We start from the raw sequence: 10631 nt of genomic DNA, 5'->3' as shown, positions 1-10631 counted from the left end.
TTTTTTTTTTTTTTTTGGTTTTTCGAGACAGGGTTTCTCTGTGTAGTTCTGGCAGTCTTGGAACTCACTCTGTAGACCAGGCTGGCCTCGAACTCAGAAATCCGCCTATCTCTGCCTCCCAAGTGCTGGGATTAAAGGCGTGCGCCACCACCGCCTGGTGACCTATCTCTTTCTTAATACTTGGATTTTTTTTCCACCTTGAGCTTAGACAGTTCTTGTGCACAATGACCCAAGTGCTGTGAGTTTGTGGGTGACTGCCATACTGTGCCTAGAAAATAGAGCTTTTCATCATCTACAAACCCTGGCTTTTACTAGCTTTCCAATCCTTTTTCTGCAGTTATCTCTACACCATGGCAGAAGAGGCTGTTATACAGATGGCCCACTTATGACTGAGCACTCCACAGTCACTTATTCTCTACTCAGTCACCAGTCAGAGTTTTTGGGATAAGTGCTGCTGCTGATGTCTGAGAGCTACATTGTCTATAGGTATAATGGTTGACGGTCAGGAGTCGGTTTATACCGCATGGCTCTAGCAGAGCAGGAGTAGTAAATCTCCTCTAAGGACTGTGACTTTTCCAAATATAGATCATTGGCTCTGATTACTAGGTCAGATACGGCATGCAACTTATGAGCTGGCCTTACATCCAATCAGAAAATGGAAGGCTTATTCCTCAATATCAATGCCACTAAAGTACTAGTGGGGATAGCTTGTCAGGGTAGATCTTTATAATAGCTTTCAGAATTCTCAGCATCATAAGATTTATGATTTATTTTCCTCTCTGGTAATGTGCATAACACCTTTCAGCAATATAAAAGGTAGCCTGTAAGGATGAGACTTCCAGGGGAGCACCAGCTTAATTTCTCCTTATACCCCAAAAAGATTTTAGCAATGGTTTTTCACCATCGAATTATTCAGGGTACTTAAGAGCAATGGTAGTAGCCTGTAATATTTGTGGACCTTTTTGATTTTACTTGCTGGCAGCTCCTATAAAGATAACCCATTCATGTTATTTAGCTCTTTATTGGACAGTGGTATCTAGTGAGGAAATTCTTGCCTCCCTGTCTAGTAACTATTCAAGCTCTCTTTTTATATGTAAATGTTTATATTATAAGAACCTCCTACAGCAGTTGTTTTTCACATGACATTTTCAGAAGATATGTATGAATTTTAATTTAATTGTTCTCCCCTATAGTCCCTGCCCTTACATCCTCCGTCCTATTCAACTCTTCCTGTTCCATTATTCCCTTTAACCTTATAAAAAGCATTTTATCCTCCTTTCTTTCAAAGCCTCTCCCCAAGGGTATTCTAAACGTAGCATACATATCCAAATCCTAATAGCTCATATCCACATATGAGAGAATTCTATCTATGTGTATCTGAGTTACCATACTCACAATGATTGCTAGCAGCAATCATTTACTTGAAATTTTCATAATTTCATTTTTCTTACCAGCTGAGTAATAAACACTACATAATGTACAACATTTTCATTTCCCATTCATCTGTTGGTGACTTTTTAGGCTGTTTCCATTTCCTGGCTATTGTGAATAAATCATCAATGAACATGAATGAGCAAGTACCTCTGTAGTAGGATATAGAACCTCTTGGGTATATTTCCAAGAGTAGTAGAGCTTTATCATGTGGAACATCTATTTCTAGCGTTTTTGAGGAATTACCACACATATTTCCATTTTAAATATGCTGTGGACTGGAATAAACCCATGTTGAAAATGCCAATTATTTGAAGGTACTGAAGGTAGCCATTTGCTTCCTGCCCACAGAAATCTATGATATCTTCCAAAAATATACTATAATTGTATGTATAGCTTCAAATCCACTTTATCTTTAAAAATAAATTGTAATTATATAGTGTCATGAAAATTTATAAAACCTGTTCTGTGATGGAAAATTTCTTGTTACAGCAAATGACATGAGGTTAACCATGCTGGAGTTTATTTGTTTGTTTGTTTGTTTGTTTGTTTGTTGGATGTGAAAATATGTCAAAAGAAAATCAGTTTCTAACATAAAAAAATACAGTGTGAAAAAAACAAACTTCTGAGATTGAAAAGTACTTTCACATGTGTTTTGTCACAAAGCACAGCCTGTTCAACAATGTGTTTTAGGCAGTGCTTCCTATTTACAACATGATTTACAATTGTGAGTACTTAGTCCATTTCAAGTGGCACGATCACATTTGTCATTTCATGAATGAACATTTAAGTACATTCAGCATGATCATATTTTAGGACTGCCTTACGCCAATTTGTTTTTATAAGAAAGTGCAAAAAAATTTATCAGCACACCTTCCCTGCATTTGATATGATACCATTTGTATTAGTCAGCATAAGTGACAAAAATCATACACTCATAGATTTTTAAAAATAAAAGTAGAATTTGTGGTTCAGCACATTAAGTCTAAACTAACAGGATAGAATGCTTGGCATAGCTGATAATAGGCAATAATTCAAATTTCATCTTTCTCTGAGGATTTGCTATGTATATTTGAGTAATCTATTAATATAAGGCTTTTTTCAAAGGGAGAGTTGATAGCACAGAGGACATTCCCAGGAAGACAGTATTATATACTTTTATCTTCAAATTGATAAAAGATTAAGAGCTGTTCAGTGTTTCAATATGAAAAATCCAAGTAAATACCTCTTATTGTTCCATATCCACACCAGTTACCAAAGTAAAGACAGAATTCTAATATTCTAACTTATCTGTGTCAGGTGATCATTATCTCCTAGGGATGGTACAAAAGAGCTGTATGAAAGTACAAGGTTTGCTCACCCGGATGCTGCACCTAATACAGCACTATAGTTGGCATTAGAAATAAATATTCACCATGAAAGGAAGGAAAAGAGGCAATATTAGCTGAAGAAACAGGAAAAAATCCAGCTATAGCGCAACCTTCCATTTTTATTAAGAATATAGCATTTATATTCAGGTGAGGTGCAACTCCTCCTCATCTCTCTGAGTGATTATAATCAACCTTAAATTCAATATACGACATTTTCAGTCCAAGTCTTTCCTTTGCATTGAGGTTATTTCTTGTTATATCTCAGAAATGCATAGTGGGTTTATGTGTGATGAAGAAAGGAGTGTAAATTACTAATTATGGGACTCCTGAACTTAATCTACATGGATTACATTTCCAGTTCTGTCTCTACCATCTGTTTATTTTGTTGGTTTGTTAGGGTTAGCCTATTTTGCTTGTTTGTTTGTTTGTTTGTTTGTTTTGAGACAGATTCTATCCCTATGGCATGTAGTTGTTTTCAAACTCATGATTCTCCTGTTTGGCCCACTAGAATGCTGGTATTACACGTGTGTGCTACTAGTCTTGCTTCTCCTAAATTCCCATAATGCTTTTTTTTTAAGGATCCCAGTATGCTATTTTGATCCTCGATCTTATGCATTTGTTTTGTATTGGAATTAAAACCAAGAATAGGTAGACAAAAGCTAAGTAATATTAGTATTTTAAATAGTTGAATTCATTTCCTTTTGAATTGGAATGAAATTGATGATCATTTATGCAGTGAGGACATGAATTTGCTACTAGTGGTGAAGAGGAAGAATACACACTTAAGTGTTCACATGAATTCATAAATACCTTATAATAAGAATATATATTGCAGCATGTTTCAAGTTCATTCTTGTATTAGTTACAATTTTGGTGTGGTAAAAAATTTATGACAAAGAAAAATTATAGAAGAAAGGGTTCAATTTAGCTTATTGTTTGAGTACATAGCATCAAGGCCAGCATGGTTGTAACTGTCAAGCATTGCAGCAAGATCAGAAAGCTAATTAGTCACATCTTGAACTACAAGCATGGAATATAGACTTTCAATGTGATATAGATGAGACTTTTTCATCTCAGGATATCCACCCCCCCCATGAAAATCTTCCCTTAGTGTGCCTGTATTGCTTAAAATTTCCTGAACAACATCACCAATCAGAGAGCAAGTACTCTACCACCCTAACTAGAAAAAACATTTCATATTTAAAACACCATAATTTTATATAAAATTATATAAAAATAAAAGATTTAAGACATTGGAAGGTAGCTCAGAAAACAAGAGAACAGGTTTTTTTGCAGAGGACATGGATACATATCCTAGAAACTGAAAGACAATTACTAACTTTCTATAGCTCAAAATTGGGGGGGAACTGTTGACCTCCTCTAGCCTCTATGGAACCCAGGAACACACACCATACATAAAAAACATGCAAGCAAACAAACATAGTAATAACTAAAAGTAAATACATCTTTTAAAACTGGATTTTAATATACTTAATAAGCTAATCTGGTCTTAATATTGAAGATGCATCATGATTGCATCCAATAAGATTTTAATCTTCTCTGATACATTTGTTCCATTCTGTGGAATTGTCAGGTTTAGACTGACAATGACTATGAGAGATATATTTGTGAATTAGCTGATAACATGGCTTTCTCAACTAACACAAGCTTCTTATGTAAAATTAGAATAAATCAGGGTACATTTTCAGAATTCCTATGCTAGTTAGTCTCTTATAAGTGATAATCTTATGAAGAAAACACAAGTCTAAACACTTGCAATGTAGAACTATCTCACTTAGTAAGATGAAACTATCATGTGGGTGCAGATGAGGAGGCTGGTGACGGTGATGGAAAACTGTCTCAATAACAAGCAAGTAAATTGCAAAGTGAAAATTTAGAAGATACTGATCAATTAAAAGACATCAAAAATAATATTGACACATTAAAATAAAAAGAGACTGATTGATTTGAAGATGATAGAATTAAGTGACTATCAGATAAAATAAATGACAAAGTTGTGGATGCTGTCATTTGATTTGTAGGTTAGGTGTTTTAATATGATCCTCAGAGTAGCTTCAAAATAGAGAGCCCAAGTATTATACCATGGTCAAATGTGAGAGTTCTTGGACTATAGGCATATGGGATTACAGTCTCTTCTTAAGTGACACCTTTAAAAATATGAGAAAGAAAATAAAAATATGAGAAGGAGTACTGCAAATTAACCACAATCTCTTACCCACTGTCTATATTTCTAAAATCTTTATATAACTAGCCAGGGTTAGTTGTTGTTGTTACCTAAGAAATTTTGTCAAAATTTCATCTCCTTTTAATAAGAGGAATAGGTTTTATTTTTCATTTTGAACTCCAAATTTTTCCCCTCCTGGGCAACTCTCCAACTGTTCCACTTCCCATACCTCCTCCCTGCCCCCTCCCCCCGTTACCCTGAGAATGTTCCCATCCCTATCCCCCACCCCAGTAGATCACTAAACTCCCTGAGGCCTCCAGTCTCTTAAGGGTTAGGTGCATCTCCTCTAAGTCCAGACCCAGCAGTCTGTTGTATATGTGTCAGGGTCCTCATATCAGCTGGTGTGTGCTGCCTGGCTGGTGGTTCAGTGTGTGAGAGATCTCGGGGGTCCCGTAGGTATTTTTTTATTATTATTAACTAAATTTTACAATGTAGTACAATGCTTTATTGATTATGTTTTGTTTGTTTGATTTCCAGAATGAAATAATAGGTCTATAGATGTAACACAATCTAAGAGAACTATTTAAAGTTTGGGAGCCTGAGGAGGGTTTAATGTATAAAGTACTCTCCAGAGTTCAGATTCCCAGAAACCATGTAAAACCCTGGAATGGCACTGGCTATAATCCTAGCACTTGGCAGATAGACACAGATAACTCCCAAGAAAGCTGCCTAATTAGAGTAGTGAACCTGGAGATTTCTAGAATCAAAGTAGGTAATAGTACATAAAGACACGTGACTTGCAAGCTTCCAAATACATCACACATGCAAACTTAGTAATAGGCACATGTGTGTTCAGACACTTGTGAACTCTCATATATGCATGAACATCACACACACACACACACACACGAGTGTGGGAGACAAACAGAAAGAAGATTAATATAGTTAACCTTAGTAATGAAATTATCAAAAAGACAGAGGAAATGGCGTGTAAAATTGTGAGACCAACCACAGAAACACAATGTAGGTTTCTAAAACATCAAGAGAAAACTGAAGAACACAATAATGATGATTTCCAATGACAGACTGCACATAACCTAAGCATGACTATAACTTCCTGATTCATGCATGATTTTATAGTGTTTTGAAACTAAGTGATTTTATAGTGTTTTATAGTGTATAGTGCTTCATTACAGGAAGATAGCTTGTTAAGACAACTCCATAAGAGGTTCTAGTCATCATTTTGTAGATATATGTATTAAAAAATAAACACATCGAGCTTTTTAAATTTTCAATAAATATCTAAGTCCAAGCCTTCATGCTTAAAAATTGCTTAAGGACTGCTGACTCAGAATTTCCATATAGGTAACGCTGCAGAGCAACCAGAATGTCTTGAACTTTTCTAGTATCATAACTGACACTTGGAAAGAAAACAATGATCGTGGTAGGAATTAAGAACAGCTCTCATTGGAATTTCTGCTATGTTGGGAAAAGTGGCCCAGAAATAACGCAGGGATAGAGAGAGCACGCTGTGTTTATGATTCTGGCTACCCTGTCCATATACAAACGAGTTTGCCTTTCCTTGTAGAAAATACTGTAAATCTTGACCTATGTCTATTATTGGTCTCTTTTAATTTTTAACACATATAAGATTAAATAATTTTTTATTTCAATGTATATTATAGGCACTGATGACATTTATATGGTATTAGATATTAACCTTTTTCTCAAAGTACATAAACATTGATTCAGCTAATTTATTCATTAGCACAACATAAACAGGTATTTGCCTTGAATTTTCTGAGATATTTCTTACAAACTTTATCACCAATAGAACTGCACCATGTGGATCCCTGCAAGAGTACCTTGTTGTTTATAGTATTCATTTCTCAGTGACTGCCGAATCAATGAAGACTTTAAAGCATTCACAACTTCAGTGCTCTAAGAGGAATCCCACGATGTGTGACACATATCCCTTCAGGAATCTATAGAAAACAATTTTACATAATTAACTCATTTCTCAGTGTTTAATAAGAGAAGCTGCTAAACAATTAATTACTCATGTTTAATTGACCATCAATGTATGCAAATGCTGCTTATAATTATAACAGAGTAAGGATATACTTCAAATTCAAATGTACAATGCCAGTCTATGGTCTCTGGGGGCCAGTGATAATTCTCAGAGACTATTAATACATTTTTCTTCCCTGCTGCTGCAATGCATGAGAGGATTTTGCTGTATTTGGGGGAGGTCTTCACACACTCCTCTTATTACCAGGAAGTTGATTAGACAAACATAATGAGACTCATCCTGTTTCAAGGGAGGAGATGAGAGATTTGTTCAGCCTTTGCTTCTCCAAGGGTGACTGATGGGACCGTTCTCTTTGTCTTTTCAGCATTATGTGGCGGGGATGTGAGAGGACCTAGCGGGACAATCTTATCACCTGGTTACCCAGAATTTTATCCAAACTCTCTGAATTGTACATGGACAGTTGATGTAACCCATGGAAAAGGTAATTTGTTTTGTTCAAGAATATTAGATAATCACTTGAGTTTTCATTTAGCTCTATTTTTATTTTACTCATCATTTTTATGTCCAAAACTACGTAAGTACTGAAAGAAAATTCAACATGAAAAACATGCAGCACAGTAAGCTTTTCTAGAGTAATATTTTGTGCTCATTTTTAAATCAAAATTTTGTCAGCATTTCTTGCCTTTTCTTATGGTATAGTAAAGTGATAGTATTTGTTTTTTGTTTTTTGGTTTTTTTTTTTATTGAGAAAACCTAAAACAGATCAGCATTGCATGGAGCTTAGTTATATTTACATATATTTGTTTATAAAGTATTTTTATAATGATATCTATATATAGATTTATAACCATTTCATAGACACTTCTGTGTCAAATTACTGGGAACCAAAGATCATTTATGTCTCAGATCATAAAGATGGACTTTAAAATTGTGCTGCTTTGATAGCAGATGCTCATCTCTATCTTTTTTAAGTGAGCATATACGTGAAAGGTGATATGGGAACAATACTGGTTACTTGATGCTATTGGAATTGAACTAGAAAACAAAAAAGTTATTTTATCACAGCAGCAGCCCTAGAAAAATAATTCCACAATACTTAAGAACTAATGATCCAGCATTATTTACCTGGAAGCAGAGACTGATCTTTAAATTCTGCTTTGGATGGTTTTCATTTACCTTTGGTGACACTGTTATTATTTATTTTATTATTGCTATTGAAAACCAAGATAAATCAAAAGCAAAAATTAGCAATGAGAAAATACTTTCAGAATTTAAAAGCTTGTTTTTATCAAATGTAAGTTTGTGTTTTTATAAAAGAAATTTGCTTTTAGTAAAATTCTACATGATTTTATAGAGAAGTTTGGATTAAATATGGATTGTTAGAGTTAGGTTTCCTATAGTGACTTAAATGCTATTAGGAAAACTGTTAAAGTGAGAATATAGGAGGTCACAGAAGCAATGAGGTCATTAATACTATAATTCTGGTTTGTATTGTTTTCTACGATACAGATTTTCTCTTGGAAATTAAACAAAATGTCCTATTATTCTACCATGTAGCAGATTAAGGGATTTTAAAATAAACTTGCTAATATTATACAAGAAAATGTAGAGCTACATGTTGCCTGCTATGTAAACAGAGGTTTAATTAACATGTAAGGTTTCCTGTCTTTACAGGTTGTAAGTGTTAATTAAATTGGTATTTACATGCCAACGAGTGCGGGTTTGGGTGCCTTTCTTTTAAGGAAGATGTGCTAGAAGCACTGTTCCAAAGGCAAGGCAAAGGGAAGTGAAGGACTTAAAGATGGGAGAGGATGATAGTCTACTAGAGTTGAAAGACAATAGACTAACCTTTCACAGGCCACGCTGCATTCTTCTTATTGGTGTCTAGAGACATGATAGGGTCCCTTTTTATGACCAGTTTCTATTGGGGGGCTAATCCTTGAAAAAATCCTAATCTTTTCTTAAATTATTATTCATGCTTGAGTGCCTGGTGTTAGAAGACTACCACTAAAATTATAAAGGATAAATAAAAACCAAATAAGCTACTACTCTAGGTCTCTTCCCTTGAAGCCGACCCAGCTATGGGAATCCGTACCTCTAAAGTTTCAGTTTTATGCAACTAATTACAAATACTATCAGGAGTTTTTGTTAATGAGACTTATATTCATTCTCTTTAACTCTTTCCTTACTATGGCATATTAATAAGTGATAACAATCAAACAACACTTTTTTGATTATTATGATTGTAGGTAACAGTTTTATCACCGGTACCTGATGTTCTGTAATTATGTGTGCAACAGATTTTCTCCAGTTTCATAGCAGACTTATCTATTAACTTCTGTTAAATTTCATCCCATTTTTTGACTTAAATGTTCTGTGATGGAATATAAAGTTAATCTCCTTTCACTTGTATTTACATTTAGCAGTTGGAATATTCTCTTACTTCAGTGGAAACTCAATATTTTAGAGATTTATAACAATGCAGACTAGGATCTGAAGATTTAAGGAATTTCCAAATGTGTGGCCAATAATCCCTTTACACTGTTTGGGTACATAAGACTTCTCACTAGGTATATAGTCAATTAATTATGATATTATTCAGCTTACATTGCTTCTGGCTTACAGTGATATAGGAAAATATCCTTAAGTATATTTTTAAAAGTCAGGAGGTTAAATTTAGTTGATCATGTTAGCTCTTATCTTTAAACTCAGCCCTAGGAATACTGAGTCAGGGAGACTGTGATTTCAAGTTGGGAGTTGAACTACACAATGAGTGCCTCTCTCAAAGAATAAAACCAATAAATATGTAAACAAAACAAAAGTTAAGCTACATCTATGTTGCCTTATGGAGATGGAGAGCTGGCAAAAATATAATGTACATCAGAAAATCTTTAAGCCATAATGTATAAAGCAAATAAAACCTATGAGTTTACAAGTTGAAAAGTAAATTTACAAAAGTCCCTTCAAGGGTATTGTTGGTTAAATGAAAACAAAAACTAAGACATCTGTGCTATTTTGACTTTTAGGTCAAGGGTTTACAAGATTTATCTCTTACATAAGTTGTTTTACCAGACCATCTTGATTAGTCCTTCTCATGAGAAGGGAAAAAACTGTGATTTTTAGACCCAAGAGCTTCTTTCTACTATTCTTTTAGAATTTTATCTTTGCCTGTCTTTTTCATGATGCTTGACCCACGCCTGATCTACAACCCACTTCTCCTTTGAAGGTCACTGCCTTCAGAAGCTTCTGATAACTCCTTGACAAGTTGTTGCTTCTATTTCCATGATGCTGTATTGACTCACACCACTTGACTTCATAGCACGTTGCAGAGTATTTGAAAGCTTGGTTTTTGTGTCTTTTTCCTCAGATGGACATGGGACATGGCTATTTATAATCTCTTCAATCTTCATTTTAGAATAAAGACCCAGGTTTTCAATTTAAATTTTTGGTTAACTGATTTTTAGCAGAATTTTGAATATACTTCCAGCAATATTAAAAAGCAGATTCTAATGTTTATCTCATTATTTGATAGATAACAACATCCTTTCATTCAATGTCTATCCAAGGATTGATAATGTGGTAAATATTAGCACTTATTCTTTAGGATTACGTA

The 10631-nt window shown here is 34.4% G+C and overlaps 1 protein-coding gene across 3 annotated transcripts in view; it reads left to right on the top strand.

Moving 5' to 3' along the window:
- The window catches only part of Csmd3 (CUB and Sushi multiple domains 3), a 1130934-nt gene that overhangs the window by 729871 nt on the left and 390432 nt on the right, over nucleotides 1–10631 (top strand). For all 3 annotated transcript variants that reach the window (XM_028765583.1, XM_028765601.1, XM_028765593.1), the window contains one exon: nucleotides 7383–7499. In XM_028765583.1, coding sequence (XP_028621416.1) covers nucleotides 7383–7499 — 117 coding nt within the window. The remainder of the gene's footprint in view (nucleotides 1–7382; nucleotides 7500–10631) is intronic.

This window comes from Grammomys surdaster, unplaced genomic scaffold (assembly GCF_004785775.1).
Source record: "Grammomys surdaster isolate TR1022 unplaced genomic scaffold, NIH_TR_1.0 63, whole genome shotgun sequence".
Taxonomy (NCBI): domain Eukaryota; kingdom Metazoa; phylum Chordata; class Mammalia; order Rodentia; family Muridae; genus Grammomys; species Grammomys surdaster.
The sequence above is the reverse complement of the archived record's forward strand: the minus strand, read 5'-3'. Positions and strand labels throughout refer to the sequence as shown.